The 19,477-nt window shown below is 33.8% G+C and overlaps 1 protein-coding gene across 3 annotated transcripts in view; it reads right to left on the bottom strand.

Annotated features, from left to right (window-relative positions):
• Positions 1–19,477, bottom strand: part of LOC143230101 (F-box only protein 25-like) — a 73,790-nt gene that overhangs the window by 29,980 nt on the left and 24,333 nt on the right. For 2 of the 3 annotated variants that reach the window (XM_076463147.1, XM_076463148.1), the window contains 2 exons: positions 13,180–13,277; positions 8,761–8,813 (listed from right to left, as the gene is read on the bottom strand). In XM_076463147.1, the coding sequence (XP_076319262.1) occupies positions 8,761–8,813; positions 13,180–13,277 (151 nt within the window). Of the gene's footprint in view, positions 1–8,760; positions 8,814–12,109; positions 12,205–13,179; positions 13,278–19,477 lie in introns of those variants that run through there. The other variant, XM_076463149.1, reaches the window with a different exon arrangement.

The following is a 19,477-nucleotide window of genomic DNA, read 5'->3' as shown; positions in this document are numbered from 1 at the left end:
CCAGATGACCCCAAGAGAAAGTGCACAATGCTCTTCTCTTCAGCTCAAAAGGGTTTCTCCCTCATCACACGCTTTGAAAGGTTCTTTAGATGATCAAAATTGGTAATGGTGGTATCAGCACTTCTGAAAGTCACCCACTGGAAACAATCTGTCTCAACAATACACTTCCAACAGGAAGCAAACAGCAGAGCATGCGATACTGTGCATAGTGTAAGAAGACCATTTCTATGAGGAGCTGCAAACCCTGCAGGACCCCAAAGCAACACTGAAAAGAAACAATCCCCTCCACAAACTTCATCCACTTATTGCTCAAGATGGATTAATTCAGATCGAGGGCTACCTTGACAGGGCACATCTTAACTTTGGAATGAAGCATCCAGTCATCTTCCCCGGATGCAGTCATATAACAGAGCTCATCATCCAACACAGCAATGAGAGGATTGGCCATCAGGGTTGAGGATTTACAGTCAATGAGCTCCATTTCAATGGGTAGTGGATTGTAGGCTGTACAGTTGCTATTTCCTCTCCAATATATAAATGAGTAAACTGCCATTGCTTACAGAGTGTGTGTAAGAAGGTTGTAAAAAATTAAAGAAATATGATCTGATCTTCACATGCACGGCATCACACGCTGTCTACATGGAGATCCTGGACAACATGAGCACCAACACATTAATCAATAGTTCAAGGTGTTTCATTGCATTGAGGGGAAAGTGCATCAACTGTGCTTAGACTGAGGAATCAACTTCACTGGAACCTGCAGAGAACTTGCCAAAAACTCTTGGAGGAATGCAAGAAAGGCAAATTCAAGAACTTTCTGATCAGCCATGGATGTGAATTTGTCCATCATGTTCCCCAATCCAGCCAAATGGGTGACATTTGGGAGAGACAGATCCAATAGATTCAAAGCATCCTTATACGTCTTATTCACAATGATGCTGGAAGACTTGACAGCTTGTCACTGCAAAGTATTTTCTATGAGGCGATGGCAACTGTAAACAGTTGCCCCTTGTCAGTGGAGAATCTCGACGATCTCCCAGGTCCAATTCCCATCATTCCCAAATCATCTGCTCACTCTTAAGAATGAGCTAGTGATTCCTCCCAAGGAGAGTTTGTTAGTGAAGATCTGTATGCCAGAAAAAGGTGGAAGAAAGTACAGTATCTAGCAAAAATTTTCTGGCAGCAGTGGCACAAAGAGTATCTGCTAAATCTTTAGACACATCAAAAATGAACATTCAAGCATAGAAACCTAAAGTTCTATGGCATATTTCTACTCAAAGAGAAAGAACATGCACAAGGATACTTGAAACTGGCAAAAACCATGGACACTATGCCAAATAAAGATGGTCTAGTGAGAAAAGTGAAGATACTGGTGGAAAACTCAAGACTCAACAACCGAGGACTTCCAACTAGAAAGCCAGTTATTTGGAATGACCCATGCATAATCTCATCCTGCAGTTGGGCAATAATTCTTCTGAATAATATGTAATTTAGTAAATCGACTGATTTAGGTGAGAGTGTAGCTATAGCTAACTCAATTTTATTTTTTGAATCTAAATCCCAACAATATCTGAGTTTTATGTCCTTACAAACGAATTTGGTTGGATCCAGATTGGGGAGCAATCCAAAAACACAATCACATATATGTTCATCTCCATAGACAATTGGTTCTCTCATGCACAGTACTTCAATACATGAAACTTGATATTTACCCTAGAGATAATGCATGCATTTGTATAGTTGAGTGTTTTGTTATATTGTCTTCATACATGTTATATATCTTCACAATTTTGTTACATTATAATTATGCCACCATTGTCAACCGAGAATGTATGAATGCCTAAGAACACCTATAAATAGATTCACACCGAGGTTAGCATGGTCACAACGATGTGGGATTTCTTACAATAGACAATGAAGGCTTTGGAACTTGAATCAGGGACTCCTCATGTACCTGCTGGTCCAACTAGGTATTGATCTCTATCTTTTGGAAATTTTCAAAGATTGTCTTGATTTTGATAACGTAAGAGTCAGAATGTATATTTAGTATAGGTCTTAATTCATTGTTTCTATCTTGCCATGATCCTGTGTTGAATTAATACGTCTGTTAAGCTGTAATTTTGTGCTTGTACCAGTAACAATATGGCTTTGTGTACAACTGTCTTCTAATTCTAATATGTGTGTATATTGTACCAGTAACAATATGGCTTTGTGTACAACCGTCTTCTAATTCTAATATGTGTGTATATTGTACCAGTAACAATATGGCTTTGTGTACAACAGTCTTCTAATTCTAATGTGTGTATATTGTACCAGTAACAATATGGCTTTGTGTACAACCGTCTTCTAATTCTAATATGTGTATATATTGTACCAGTAACAATATGGCTTTGTGTACAACCGTCTTCTAATTCTAATATGTGTATACATTGTACCAGTAACAATATGGCTTTGTGTACAACTGTCTTCTAATTCTAATATGTGTGTATATTGTACCAGTAACAATATGGCTTTGTGTACAACTGTCTTCTAATTCTAATATGTGTGTATATTGTACCAGTAACAATATGGCTTTGTGTACAACTGTCTTCTAATTCTAATGTGTGTGTATATTGTACCAGTAACAATATGGCTTTGTGTACAACTGTCTTCTAATTCTAATATGTGTGTATATTGTACCAGTAACAATATGGCTTTGTGTACAACAATCTTCTAATTCTAATATGTGTGTATATTTGTTTATATGAACTTTGGTGATGTCGCTAAACTTGTTAATTCTTGATTGTTTCACAATGTGGATGGTACAAATGTAGTTCATCACATTAAATTCCATTTAAACATTGGTGATCCTTATGGGGGTTCACATGGGGCAACATTGATTAAGATTACTATTTCTAACATGTTTGTTCTCCTTTACCAGATTATATTGTACCTAAAGAGGTAAAAACCAACTGTAAGAAAGTTCTCCTTTCTTCTGCCTTTTTTCTCTTATAATATCTTAGGTGGAGATTTTGTTTACCACCCATTCTAAAAGTACAAATATGAAACCCATCACCCACACACATACCACCTCTGTATATTGGTAATGACAGGGGTAACACTTTATGTGATGTCTTCTACATTTCTACAGTGAATCCAGCTATAGCAAGCTGATAAGAATAGTTATCTTGTATTACATTATAAATATTACCTTTCATTATAATGTAAAGTATATATAATGCTCTTCATTTTTATAAGCAGACCTCTAATTATTGCTCAGATTTCTTTGTAACTTATCAATCATTTAAACCTAAAACAATCTCCATTCATACCATCTGAATGTTAGTTATACAGTTAAAGGTACACACCTGTTATGTAATCTCACTTTCAAGAACTTTTCTCGCATGAAAATGAGTTAATTTGAGACTAATACATTTGAAACCCACCCTACCGTAATCATCTGCACAAAGTGGAAACTAAAAAAATATCGCAGGAAAACCATTATGTAACCTATATATTATTCTCCGAAGTAAAACTAAAGTAAAGAAGTTCATGCAATTTCACGTTCCATGACTTTTATTAATAACAACAAATGTCTTGACTCTTGTGTATAACAAAATGACATGAGTATCGTACAGTAGACATACCACTAGAGGAAATCACTTGCTTAAAAAACTAATTCTGTTACAAGCTCCAAAAGAACATACCCAAAAATATTTCTTCACATCCAATGTTTGGGGTATGATCAAATACAATTATATACTTCCTGGACAGGCTTTAGACTAATCTTTTTATTTGCTCAAACATGTCTGATTATTGTCTTGAAAATAAATAACTCCTTAAAGAAGAACACATGATTACTGTAACATTATTTTGGATATTTTTATATGTAAAAAAGTATAGGGACAGTCAGCTAATAACAAATTTTTCAAAACATAAATGTTTACTAAGTAATCACAATATGTAATAGAGTAATACTTACATTTTTTGTGTTTGTGTTATTCATTTGAAATTCAATTTTTATGCTGGCAACATGCTACTTTTAACACCACAATTGTTTATTTCCCTACTTAGCTGGAAAATTTTAATAGAAACTCAACATATTATATATGTTTAGAAAGCTCTATTTATAGTCTATCATTTATAAATTATTATATGTTTGTATGAGGTACATTTGTACTAAGAGAACTTTTCCCCACAACACTGGTGACATCAAATCAGACATTTAAGAAAGCTTAGGCCTTTATCTTTTTGAATAACTGTAACAAATATGGTTTAAACCACTTATGATTACTACCCAAATATTACTGAATCTGTCCTATCAACCAGAATAACTTCATTCTCACCAATTTCTCCCCACTTTTTAACACACCCAGCCTAAAGAGTGCTCAATCCATGCTGTTACCTTGTCTATACTGATACGTTTCCAGTCCTCATCTTAAAAGATGTGAAAGTTAATAAACCATATAGTGACAAACTTAGATCTTTGATCTATTATAATGAAATAAAATTATTTTGTCTTGACTCTTAACACTCAAAATATGATGAAAACATGTTGAAAGCTTAACAATCAAGTATTGCGATGTTTCTAGAACACCCCTGCTTTGTAATTTGTGTCCTGCAATGCATTTATCCAAAACACACAAAATAAACATTAAATTCACATAACCACGTCACAATATGTTTATCTTCTTTCTAATCTGACCTCTGCAACTAGGGTCCACTATATCAAATGTTGGTTGAACTGGATGAAGGTGGAAGTCCTGATGGCATAAACATGTAACTAAATGCTGTACTTCATACTGTTGCTCCATCTTGAAGATTACAACCATACCAGACACCACTGGTTTGGTATTAGTTACCAAAGGTTCAGCGTTCGACACACCAGACACCACTGGTTTGTCATTAGTTACTAAAGGTTCAGCATTCGACACACCAGACACCACTGGTTTGTCATTAGTTACTAAAGGTTCAGCATTCGACACACCAGACACCACTGGTTTGTCATTAGTTACTAAAGATTCAGCATTCGACACACATGACACCACTGGTTTGTCATTAGTTACTAAAGGTTCAGCATTCGACACACCAGACACCACTGGTTTGTCATTAGTTACTAAAGGTTCAGCATTCGACACACCAGACACCACTGGTTTGTCATTGGTTACTAAAGGTTCAGCATTCGACACACCTGACACCACTGGTTTGTCATTGGTTACTAAAGGTTCAGCATTCGACACACCTGACACCACTGGTTTGTCATTGGTTACTAAAGGTTCAGCGTTCGACACACCAGACACCACTGGTTTGTCATTGGTTACCATAGGTTCAGCGTTCGACACACCAGACACCACTGGTTTGTCATTAGTTACTAAAGGTTCAGCATTCCACACATCAGACAGCACTGGTTTGTCATTAGTTACCATAGGTTCAGCATTCCACACATCAGACAGCACTGGTTTGTCATTAGTTACTAAAGGTTCAGCATTCCACACATCAGACAGCACTGGTTTGTCATTAGTTACTAAAGGTTCAGCATTCCACACATCAGACAGCACTGGTTTGTCATTAGTTACCATAGGTTCAGCATTCCACACATCAGACAGCACTGGTTTGTCATTAGTTACCATAGGTTCAGCATTACACACATCAGACAGCACTGGTTTGTCATTAGTTACCATAGGTTCAGCATTCCACACATCAGACAGCACTGGTTTGTCATTAGTTACCATAGGTTCAGCATTCCACACATCAGACAGCACTGGTTTGTCATTAGTTACCATAGGTTCAGCATTCCACACATCAGACAGCACTGGTTTGTCATTAGTTACCATAGGTTCAGCATTCCACACATCAGACAGCACTGGTTTGTCATTAGTTACCATAGGTTCAGCATTCCACACATCAGACAGCACTGGTTTGTCATTAGTTACCATAGGTTCAGCATTCCACACATCAGACAGCACTGGTTTGTCATTAGTTACTAAAGGTTCAGTGTTCCACACATCAGACAACACTGGTTTGACTACAACTGTTTCTTTGATAGGCAGTTGCCACCCAATTTGGAGTCATCTCAATAACTAACATGTCACTCATCTTACAAAAGGGCATTTTGTTACAATGACTGTCAACTGCACATCCCTAACATCGTTAGGATTAATGCACGATAGGGGCCTTAACTATTTAGAAAACCCAGAGAAAAGTCCTGGAACAATGTTATTATTTTTAAATACATGTTCTTATTCAACACATTGAATGTCAAATACAATGTTGGAAGTTTTGCTAGATTTTTCAGAGTCTACAACAGACTGTTATTAATATCTCTTAATAAAACTTCCAGTTTTGGCTCTAGTAATGGGCATTATTTAAGTGGGGATGCTAAGCCCAAGATCAAGCAAGTAAAGGAGGTAAGAGGAGTTGTTTGACACCAAAAATCAATCGGCCTTTCAACAGCTGATAAAAACTACATTGTTAATGCTCTTCATAAAATAGGCCTACACACAAGGGATAGAAGAGAAAAATACAGATTATCATCCGAGGAAAGAGGAAGAACTGAGGCCAAGTGATGCTAGTAAAAGAAACATAACAAAGCAGATTAATTTAGCAACAGTTCTGCATTGTTGAGTAATGGTGTTAAGAGTTTTTAAAGGTTATGGAATGTTAAGGGTGTAGCAACTTGCCAAAGTAGTGAGATAAGAAGTTTCTTTGTTTTTGTTTAAGTGACTGGAATTAAGATGTGATCTACCTTTGGATAGATCCACGTTCCTTTCAGCTGCAATGCAATGATTCTGTTATGTTGGACCTACCACCTGCTGAAAATATTTACTGTTTTGCATTTATTTTATACAATTCTGTATGTAATCAAACTGAACTGTTAACTTGGACAGAGTACTGTAATATACTTTGCTTTATTATTAATGCAATGTATATACATTCAGTGTGGGCTATTTATTAATGTCTTTTGATGATACTTTACATTTCAATTGGGGAGGTACAAGAGGGTTTGTTTGTTTTAAATTTTATGCAAAGTTGCACGAGGGCTATTTGCACTAGCTACCCCTAATTTTGCAGTGTAAAATTAAAAAAAAGGCAACCAGTCATCATCACCACCACCAACTCTTGGGCTACTCTTTTACCAATGAATAGTGAGATTGACCACCACATTGTAATGCTACCACAGCTGAAAAGGCAAGTATGTTTGGAGTGAGGGGATTCAAACCCGTGACCCTCAGATTACAAATCAAGTGCCTTAACTGGCCAGGGTACAAGAGGACAAAACACTTCTTGTGCCTAAGGCCTCAAAAATCTTAATATTCTTTTGATACTAGAACACAATAACACCATCAACAGCAGTCAGATCCTAAGTATCAATAACTCACAACACGAGTTATGTGGCATTTCCTAGAAATTAAACACCTCCCTACAACATCAGTCGTGTCTTAAAAACAATGCTTCACAACAACATCAGTCATGTTCTAGAGGACAATGACTCAATACAGTAACTCTCACATGGCACATCCTATATAACAATAATTCGCTGTAATAACTGTCAGATCATAGAAAATTACAAGTCACAACAATATTTGTCACATTAAGATGTCCTTGAGAAGCAAAAATAACTAAAGCTTGGCAGTTGGTGAGATTTGCTGACTGATTAATCATTAACCTATTACATTCATCTAATCTCACAAAAGACAGGAATACCTGAAAACACTAATTTTTTATTATTGTCGTGACACTGATCAATCTAACTATAACTTTGATCATAAGCATAGATTGTTTACACCGATGGGGTGGAGATGAGTTTTGCAACCACTTATGTGGACTGTTCAATTTGCAAATTGGTAATCTCTGATTACATGAACCTGAAAGCTGTAAACATGCAGTCACAGAGTAAACTTGTTGCCACGATACTTGCATGTATACTTAGGCCTACTGACTGATACTTACGAACTTAGATTGAAAAGCTTAGAAGCACGCCTATATTAAAGATGTACATTTTGGCTACTGAAAAAGCCTACATCTAGGCCTAATTATGTAATTCGATTGGTAAGAACACGAGAATCACAAGAACAAACACATAATTTGTAGGCCTGTGATGCAACAAAACAATTCAACAGACCAAACTGTAGGGAGGGGATGAATGTGTGCACCATACACCCCACCTAAAATGAAGGGGGGATGTATACCCCCATCCCCCCAGGATCTACACCCCTGACTTTGATTAATCTATTATTTTACCTAACACTAGTCAAGATATTCAATGCCCATAGGTAACAAGTTATATACAGTTAAGTCACATAGCTACAGTCTCATCCCATATCCTATAAAACCATGGTTCACACCAGTAACGTCATCTTAGAAACACTAAAATTTTATATAATACATTCTAAAGTGTTTCCTTCTTAACTTACCACTCATGTAGGAACAAGCAAGCTAGTTATCACATGCAGTTAGAAATCCCAACTCCCCCCCAAAAATAAAGTAACAAAAAACAAACATAGAATTTTCATTATTGAATGTTCTTATCCTGGAAAGTAAAACATACACCTGAAATTTATTTCAAACTGTATGTATCATACACAAAAGTATATTTATTATAATATATGCACATTACATATACACAAAATCCTAATATTACCACATCATTAGCTCTTAGTCTCATCTAAAAAGGTGGAAGTTGACAAAGGTGATAAAACAAAAATTATTAACTAAATTATGGTTGTCTACCAAATATTGTATTTACCTCCTCTTAACAGGGTACACAGAACACATACTCACCTCTTTGGTTGACTTAATAGTGATAGGGAAATGTGGCTGCCACAGATTGTTGTCTGTAAGTCAAGAAATATGGATCTTTAACATACATCTCAACAATATTCATTAGGAAAACAATGAAACTTTTGTTTCCTTCTGGTAAAATTAAGTCGTAAAACATTTGTCTTACCACCACCACCAGTACTCAATATTAACATATTTTAAAAACCTTTGTCTTACCATTACCAGTACTCAATATTAACATGTTTTAAAAACCTTTGTCTTACCATTACCACCAGTACTCAACATTAACATGGTTTAAAAACCTTTGTTTTACCACCACCACCAGTACTCAATATTAACATGTTTTAAAAACCTTTGTTTTACCATTACCAGTACTCAATATTAACATGTTTTAAAAACCTTTGTTTTACCATTACCAGTACTCAATATTAACATGTTTTAAAACCTTTGTTTTACCATTACCAGTACTCAATATTAACATGTTTTAAAAACCTTTGTTTTACCATTACCAGTACTCAATATTAACATGTTTTAAAAACCTTTGTTTTACCATTACCAGTACTCAATATTAACATGTTTTAAAAACCTTTGTTTTACCATTACCAGTACTCAATATTAACGTCTTTTAAAAACCTTTGTTTTACCATTACCAGTACTCAATATTAACGTCTTTTAAAAACCTTTGTTTTACCATTACCAGTACTCAATATTAACATGTTTTAAAACCTTTGTTTTACCATTACCAGTACTCAATATTAACATGTTTTAAAACCTTTGTTTTACCACCACCACCAGTACTCAATATTAACATGTTTTAAAACCTTTGTTTTACCATTACCAGTACTCAATATTAACATGTTTTAAAACCTTTGTTTTACCACCACCACCAGTACTCAATATTAACATGTTTTAAAAACCTTTGTTTTACCATTACCAGTACTCAATATTAACATGTTTTAAAAACCTTTGTCTTACCATTACCAGTACTCAATATTAACATGTTTTAAAAACCTTTGTCTTACCATTACCAGTACTCAATATTAACATGTTTTAAAAACCTTTGTTTTACCATTACCAGTACTCAATATTAACATGTTTTAAAAACCTTTGTTTTACCATTACCAGTACTCAATATTAACATGTTTTAAAAACCTTTGTCTTACCATTACCAGTACTCAATATTAACATGTTTTAAAAACCTTTGTTTTACCATTACCAGTACTCAATATTAACATGTTTTAAAAACCTTTGTTTTACCATTACCAGTACTCAATATTAACGTCTTTTAAAAACCTTTGTTTTACCACCACCACCAGTACTCAATATTAACATGTTTTAAAAACCTTTGTCTTACCATTACCAGTACTCAATATTAACATGTTTTAAAAACCTTTGTCTTTCCATTACCAGTACTCAATATTAACATGTTTTAAAAACCTTTGTCTTACCATTACCAGTACTCAATATTAACATGGTTTAAAAACCTTTGTCTTACCATTACCAGTACTCAATATTAACATGGTTTAAAAACCTTTGTCTTACCATTACCAGTACTCAATATTAACATGTTTTAAAAGCCTTTATTTTATCACTATCTAACTACAAGTACTTCTAATTAACATAATATTCCATTTATCCTGTTTCATTTTAATTAAATTTAATATATTTTAAATTAAACTTTTACCTTTCTATATTAAATATTGTAAGAGACTTAGAGTTCAGTTACCGATTTATTTGATATACATTTGTAAAAATAATCTCTGGATGATGTTCATACACACTTATTTTTTCATTTTATATTAAACTGTTGGTAAAGAAAAGCATTAGGTTCAAGACCTGGTTGATTTGTTTCTTTGTTTTTAACTTTACACAAAGCTACTGAAGGGCTATTTGTGCTGACTGTTCCTAATTTAAAAGTGATAGACTATAGGGAAGGTAGCTAGTTAATATCACCTACTGCCAACTCTTGGGCTGCTCTTTTACCAATGAATAATGGATTGCTCTTCACATTATAATGTTCCCACAACTGAAAAGACAAGCATGCTAGCGATGGGTATTCAAACCCATGGATTACAGGTCGAGCACTCTAAGCACCAGAAAGTGCTTGATTGATAAGTAATATTTCCACCTATTACAAACCCATGGATTACAGGTCGAGCACTCTGAGCACCAGAAAGTGCTTGATTGATAAGTAATATTTCCACCTATTACAAACCCATGGATTACAGGTCGAGCACTCTAAGCACCAGAAAGTGCTTGATTGATAAGTAATATTTCCACCTATTACAAACCCATGGATTACAGGTCGAGCACTCTGAGCACCAGAAAGTGCTTGATTGATAAGTAATATTTCCACCTATTACAAACCCATGGATTACAGGTCGAGCACTCTAAGCACCAGAAAGTGCTTGATTGATAAGTAATATTTCCACCTATTACAAACCCATGGATTACAGATCGAGCACTCTAAGCACCAGAAAGTGCTTGATTGATAAGTAATATTTCCACCTATTACAAACCCATGGATTACAGGTCGAGCACTCTTAAGTACCACAAAGTGCTTGATTGATAAGTAATATTTCCACCTATTACAAACCCATGGATTACAGGTCGAGCACTCTAAGCACCAGAAAGTGCTTGATTGATAAGTAATATTTCCACCTATTACAAACCCATGGATTACAGGTCGAGCACTCTAAGCACCAGAAAGTGCTTGATTGATAAGTAATATTTCCACCTATTACAAACCCATGGATTACAGGTCGAGCACTCTTAAGTACCACAAAGTGCTTGATTGATAAGTAATATTTCCACCTATTACAAACCCATGGATTACAGGTCGAGCACTCTAAGCACCAGAAAGTGCTTGATTGATAAGTAATATTTCCACCTATTACAAACCCATGGATTACAGGTCGAGCACTCTAAGCACCAGAAAGTGCTTGATTGATAAGTAATATTTCCACCTATTACAAACCCATGGATTACAGGTTGAGCACTCTAAGCACCAGAAAGTGCTTGATTGATAAGTAATATTTCCACCTAGCTGCAGATTCATGGTTCATACTTAAAGATAGTTAAACCAGATATATCTCTAGTCTTGATGTCAGACGTAATAAATTAGTTTAGTAGGGGTAGTAACAAAAACGTTATTATAGAGACTGGAGGTTGTCAATCTAATTCCAGCTTGGATGTCACTCTTACAAAGAAGGCACAGTGAGCACACACACAAGTGTGAAGTTAGTGGTTATGTAGATAAACTGTCCGTTTACTCTATTTCCAATTCAAAGTTGGGTTTCTCAGAGAAGTATCGTGTTATTGATTGATACTGTCATTCACAAAGACTTACCTCTTTTCTTCTGAAAATCAATGTTGCTGGTAACTGTGTTACTGTCTTCAGAGTCACTGTCACTATTCTCAGTGTTTCCATCAATAAAGACTTACCTCTTTTCTGAGAATCACTGTCACTATTCTCAGTGTTTCCATCACTAAAGACTTACCTCTTTTCTTCTGAAAATCAATGTTGCTGGTAACTGTGTTAATGTCTTCAGTCACTATTGTCTACTGTCACTATTCTCAGTGTTTCCATCACTAAAGACTTACCTCTTTTCTGAGAATCACTGTCACTATTCTCAGTGTTTCCATCAATAAAGACTTACCTCTTTTCTTCTGAAAATCAATGTTACTGGTAACTGTGTTACTGTCTTCAGAGTCACTGTCACTATTCTCAGTGTTTCCATCAATAAAGACTTACCTCTTTTCTTCTGAAAATCAATGTTATTGGTAACTGTGTTAATGTCTTCAGAGTCACTGTCACTATTCTCAGTGTTTCCATCACTAAAGACTTGCCTCTTTTCTTCTGAAAATCAATGTTATTGGTAACTGTGTTAATGTCTTCAGAGTCACTGTCACTATTCTCAGTGTTTCCATCAATAAAGACTTACCTCTTTTCTTCTGAAAATCAATGTTATTGGTAACTGTGTTAATGTCTTCAGAGTCACTGTCACTATTCTCAGTGTTTCCATCACTAAAGACTTGCCTCTTTTCTTCTGAAAATCAATGTTATTGGTAACTGTGTTAATGTCTTCAGAGTCACTGTCACTATTCTCAGTGTTTCCATCACTAAAGACTTACCTCTTTTCTTCTGAAAATCAATGTTGCTGGTAACTGTGTTACTGTCTTCAGAGTCACTGTCACTATTCTCAGTGTTTCCATCACTAAAGACTTACCTCTTTTCTTCTGAAAATCAATGTTGCTGGTAACTGTGTTACTGTCTTCAGAGTCACTGTCACTATTCTCAGTGTTTCCATCACTAAAGACTTGCCTCTTTTCTTCTGAAAATCAATGTTATTGGTAACTGTGTTAATGTCTTCAGAGTCACTGTCACTATTCTCAGTGTTTCCATCACTAAAGACTTACCTCTTTTCTTCTGAAAATCAATGTTGCTGGTAACTGTGTTACTGTCTTCAGAGTCACTGTCACTATTCTCAGTGTTTCCATCACTGTCCAGAGACAAGCTACAAATAATTCAAGCACTGTTATGCATGTTTTTAAAAACAAATACTTTTCACACATGAAGATTCTATAAATGAAGATTAGCCTATTTCCCCACCATTTAGTTTTTGTTGTTGAGTGTAAAGCTATACAGTGGTTTGTATTTGTTGTTGAGTGTAAAGCTATACAGTGGTTTGTATTTGTTGTTGAGTATAAAGCTATACAGTGGTTTGTATTTGTTGTTGAGTATAAAGCTATACAGTGGTTTGTATTTATTGTTGAGTATAAAGCTATACAGTGGTTTGTATTTGTTGTTGAGTATAAAGCTATACAGTGGTTTGTATTTGTTGTTGAGTATAAAGCTATACAGTGGTTTGTATTTGTTGTTGAGTATAAAGCTATACAGTGGTTTGTATTTGTTGTTGAGTATAAAGCTATACAGTGGTTTGTATTTGTTGTTGAGTATAAAGCTATACAGTGGTTTGTATTTGTTGTTGAGTATAAAGCTATACAGTGGTTTGTATTTGTTGTTGAGTATAAAGCTATACAGTGGTTTGTATTTGTTGTTGAGTGTAAAGCTATACAGTGGTTTGTATTTGTTGTTGAGTGTAAAGCTATACAGTGGTTTGTATTTGTTGTTGAGTGTAAAGCTATACAGTGGTTTGTATTTGTTGTTGAGTGTAAAGCTATACAGTGGTTTGTATTTGTTGTTGAGTATAAAGCTATACAGTGGTTTGTATTTGTTGTTGAGTGTAAAGCTATACAGTGGTTTGTATTTGTTGTTGAGTATAAAGCTATACAGTGGTTTGTATTTGTTGTTGAGTATAAAGCTATACAGTGGTTTGTATTTGTTGTTCAGTATAAAGCTATACAGTGGTTTGTATTTGTTGTTCAGTATAAAGCTATACAGTGGTTTGTATTTGTTGTTGAGTGTAAAGCTATACAGTGGTTTGTATTTGTTGTTCAGTATAAAGCTATACAGTGGTTTGTATTTGTTGTTCAGTATAAAGCTCATACAGTGGTTTGTATTTGTTGTCCAGCATAAAGCTCATACAGTGGTTTGTATTTGTTGTTGAGTGTAAAGCTATACAGTGGTTTGTATTTGTTGTTGAGTATAAAGCTATACAGTGGTTTGTATTTGTTGTTCAGTATAAAGCTATACAGTGGTTTGTATTTGTTGTTCAGTATAAAGCTATACAGTGGTTTGTATTTGTTGTTGAGTATAAAGCTATACAGTGGTTTGTATTTATTGTTGAGTATAAAGCTATACAGTGGTTTGTATTTGTTGTTGAGTATAAAGATATACAGTGGTTTGTATTTGTTGTTGAGTATAAAGATATACAGTGGTTTGTATTTGTTGTTGAGTATAAAGCTATACAGTGGTTTGTATTTGTTGTTCAGTATAAAGCTATACATAGGTTTGTATTTGTTGTTGAGTATAAAGCTATACATAGGTTTGTATTTGTTGTTGAGTATAAAGCTATACATAGGTTTGTATTTGTTGTTGAGTATAAAGCTATACATAGGTTTGTATTTGTTGTTGAGTATAAAGCTATACAGCGGTTTGTATTTGTTGTTCAGTATAAAGCTATACAGTGGTTTGTATTTGTTGTTGAGTATAAAGCTATACAGTGGTTTGTATTTGTTGTTCAGTATAAAGGTATACAGTGGTTTGTATTTGTTGTTGATTATAAAGCTATACAGTGGTTTGTATTTGTTGTTGAGTATAAAGCTATACAGTGGTTTGTATTTATTGTTCAGTATAAAGCTATACAGTGGTTTGTATTTGTTGTTGAGTATAAAGCTATACAGTGGTTTGTATTTGTTGTTGAGTATAAAGCTATACAGTGGTTTGTATTTGTTGTTCAGCATAAAGCTATACAGTGGTTTGTATTTGTTGTTGAGTATAAAGCTATACAGTGGTTTGTATTTGTTGTTCAGCATAAAGCTATACAGTGGTTTGTATTTGTTGTTGAGTATAAAGCTATACAGTGGTTTGTATTTGCCCCCATCATAAATGTAAAACCCCAATTTTTGTACCACAACTAACTGTTGAACAACTTGGAGGGAGAGAGGGGCTCAAACTCTTTACAATTAGAAAAAAATATGAAAACTTCTCTCCATGTAAGGAAGTATGAAGTTCTTATACAGATAATTAACAACCTAGTAGCTCAAACTAGAAAGCTGATTATATAACACAACCATATTAAAAGTACTATACTTTTAATTCTGAAAAAAATAAAACTAACCCTGGTGAATAATGACTAAAGAATTGTTATACTGTAAATACTTCAGTTTCTAAGATGATCCAGAGATGTTTTCACTAAAACACTGAGAAGTAAATATTTTTTTTATACAAGTGGGTTTCCTCAGGGGTCAGTCTTAGAGTCATTGTTCTTCTTGATTTACACCAAGAATAGTCAATAAATTACTCAAATTTGCAACTGATACTAAGGTCTTGGGTGTTGCTAGCTGTGAAGAGGATGGTGGTGATTTACAAAAAGATTTACATCATTTAGTGAGTTTGACAAATAAATGGCAAATGGGTTTTAATTATAATAAATGTAAGATACTGGTTGTGGGCTATCAAAATTTGAATTTAATTTGGATAAGGATAACCTTAATAGTGTCATGAAACAAAAATGATCTCTGTGTTATGGTTGATCTGTCTCTTAAGCCATACAAGCAGTTTGCTGTTGGTAGTGATATAGCAAATAGCATTTTAGGTTGTATCTACAGAAACACTGAATATAAGAGAGATTACAATTTAATTGTATAGGTCACTGTTTAGGCCACATTTGGAGTATTGTGTTCAGTCTTGGACACCTTACTTTAGGAAAAACATAAAAATGGAATTATTGGAAATGGTCCAGAGGAAGTTTACCAATATGGTACCTGCTATTGAGGGGTTGTCATATGATACTAATATCTTTAAAACTGTTTTTTGTTGAAGTTTACCAAAATGGTACCTGGTTTTGAGGGGTTGTAATATGAGGAGATACTAATATCTTTAAAACTGTTTCTTGTTGAAGTTTACCAAAATGGTACCTGGTATTGAGGGGTTGTCACATGAGGAGATACTAATATCTTTAAAACTGTTTTTTGTTGAAGTTTACCAAAATGGTACCTGGTTTTGAGGGGTTGTAATATGAGGAGATACTAATATCTTTAAAACTGTTTCTTGTTGAAGTTTACCAAAATGGTACCTGGTATTGAGGGGTTGTCACATGAGGAGATACTAATATCTTTAAAACGGTTTCTTGTTGAAGTTTACCAAAATGGTACCTGGTATTGAGGGGTTGTCACATGAGGAGATACTAATATCTTTAAAACTGTTTTTTGTTGAAGTTTACCAAAATGGTACCTGGTTTTAAGGGGTTGTAATATGAGGAGATACTAATATCTTGAAAACTGCTTTTTGTTGAAGTTTACCAAAATGGTACCTTGTATTGTGGGGATGTAATATGAGGAGATACTAATATCTTGAAAACTGTTTTTTGTTGAAGTTTACCAAAATGGTACCTGGTATTGAGGGGTTGTCACATGAGGAGAGACTAATATCTTGAAAACTGTTTTTTGTTGAAGTTTACCAAAATGGTACCTGGTATTGAGGGGTTGTAATATGAGGAGATACTAATATCTTTAAAACTGTTTTTTGTTGAAGTTTACCAAAATGGTACCTGGTTTTGAGGGGTTGTAATATGAGGAGATACTAATATCTTGAAAACTGTTTTTTGTTGAAGTTTACCAAAATGGTACCTGGTATTGAGGGGTTGTCACATGAGGAGAGACTAATATCTTGAAAACTGTTTTTTGTTGAAGTTTACCAAAATGGTACCTGGTATTGAGGGGTTGTAATATGAGGAGATACTAATATCTTGAAAACTGTTGTTTGTTGAAAAAAAGATGAATTAGAAGGGATTTGATTGAAGTATTTATGGCTGTAAAAGGAATTGATAATAATTGAATTGAATTGATAATTGATAATACTGATGCAACATATTTCATACTTAACAGTGAGAACTAGAGGACAGAAATACATAGACAAAGTAGTCTTCAGCTAAGACAATTTTAGTTTTTAAAGAGGGCCTATGAAATGGGTTACCTTCAGATGTTGTGGAGGTTGTCAATTTAAATGAATTAAAAAAAAAGCTTGATAAATATAGGAATGATAAGAGTTGGGTTTATTTTTTCTCTCTTGTTAACTTTTATTTTTTCTTAGAGAACTGGACAGCCTAGATGGATGAACAGGCTTCTTGTTGTCCCTACACATTACGTTATTTTGTTCATACCAAAAAGTGATTGATTATCATGTTAACAAAACTAACTATTCAATGGTTAGTTGTATTATACTGTTGTAAGCTATCTTTCTAATGTTCTTAGATGTTAGCTACAAAGCACAAGAGATTAAAATTGGGATACTTCTATCACTATCTAGATATAGGTACGTTGTTACAAGTAGGAGTAAAATATTAGTGAAGTATTTATTGAGAAGTTATTTTATAGTGATTATAATTCAAAGTGAAAGGTAATTATTGATTAAGAGAAAACTGACTGGTAAAGTTAATCAGTAAGCTAGGTTTGTTATCGGCCAGGTACATTTTCATTAAACATTTTTTATGCAATAGGCCTATATCACTTTCAGAAGTTTATGTTGAGAAGTGCTTTTGTTAATTTAAGCCTACACCTTGCATCAAAGTGAATATAGCTGTAGCAAACACTATCAAAAAATTAATTGACTTGACATAATATTTACCAGATAATTACAGAACATGCTACAACCATATTAAGTCTTACACATTTTCAAAATGAGCACTGATACATTGTTATCTGGTAACAATAATCACTATTTATTTAATACAAGTTAATATATTTTGTGCTCTGTACATCTGACATTTCTGAGAGAGAGAGAGAGAGAAAAGGACCCTTTCAATATACTATACTTGTATCATTAACTTCACCTTATTTAAATATTACCTAAACAAGCAGCTCAGAATGGAGTTACGAGGCCGTTTACGTCATTGTGTGTTATCAGCATTTAAGTATCTTATTTGTGTTGTATTTTGAGAATGGTCATAAGCAATCAGAACTGCTTATGCTAAAACCTTATATATGACTAAATTTACTCAAATAGTAATGTGACTAGTAACCTGTTTTAATGAACAATTCTTTCCACATTAGTGTTTAATTTCAGAAGAATTGAGAAAAAATCAAAGTGGCAAGTAAACAAGTATGTACAAAATAAATGTGTCCCAGAGTATTTATAGTTATTTATTAGTTCCACCTTAATGTGAAATGATAAAGAATTGTCTTAAATATGCTTGGAGTCATTATCTATGAATGAACTTTCATGGAATGTTTATTTTATCTTGCTAGACAAGTTTAAATACAACTTAAAAACAAAAAGTATATATCTTTAGAGTTTCATGTATTAATACATATAAAATAAGAATCTTTCAGGCAAACAAAAAACCAGTGTTAACAGTAACCAACTTTTATCAAGATACAGCATCAGATGAAAACTAAAGATCATTCTGTTGCAAACCTTGGAAACTAGAGAACTAAAATATAAAACTGACACACTTCCAAAATCTGATCATAATGTCTGAAGAAGGAAACTCTAGCAAGCTCATCATGTAACAAAGTATTGAATGGAATCTACAGAATAAAATATATTTAGGTTTCAATTATATATTTACATTTTATTTTGTTTAAGAAAAAATATAAAAGAAAAACATAGGTAAGCTTACGTTTTAAAATAATGGAGAAGTTTTGTACACGATTACAGAGTATTTCAGTCCTTGCAACAACTGTATTTTTATTGTTGCTCATTTAGCAAGACTTTAATGTTAACAGCTGCTAGAAAAACAAATTTAACTGTCTACACATCACATTATTCTTTCACTGAACAGAACAGTATAAACAGAATGAACACTAATATCAGATTGCTAAAATAGGGAACACTACAAGATAGTAAGATACAAAGTATATTATAAAGACTGAAGTTAATAGTGATAATTTAAAAATAAGATATTCACACTTGAAGATATTCCTACTTGAAGCTTTTAAATTAACTTTGAGATTTTAAAATCTTTATTTTGTAAGAATCTGGTTGAAATTAATTTTTTTATTTAACTAATGTGGAGGATCTTTTCTATTGACATTTGTTTTCTTACTTTAATTTGTGATTTCCACTGCTGTGTTAAGAAGGATCACTTGAACT

The sequence above is a fragment of the Tachypleus tridentatus genome, chromosome 10 (assembly GCF_004210375.1).
Source record: "Tachypleus tridentatus isolate NWPU-2018 chromosome 10, ASM421037v1, whole genome shotgun sequence".
Classification (NCBI taxonomy): Eukaryota; Metazoa; Arthropoda; class Merostomata; order Xiphosura; family Limulidae; genus Tachypleus; species Tachypleus tridentatus.
Note: the sequence above shows the minus strand (reverse complement) of the source record. Positions and strands in the feature narration are given on the sequence as shown.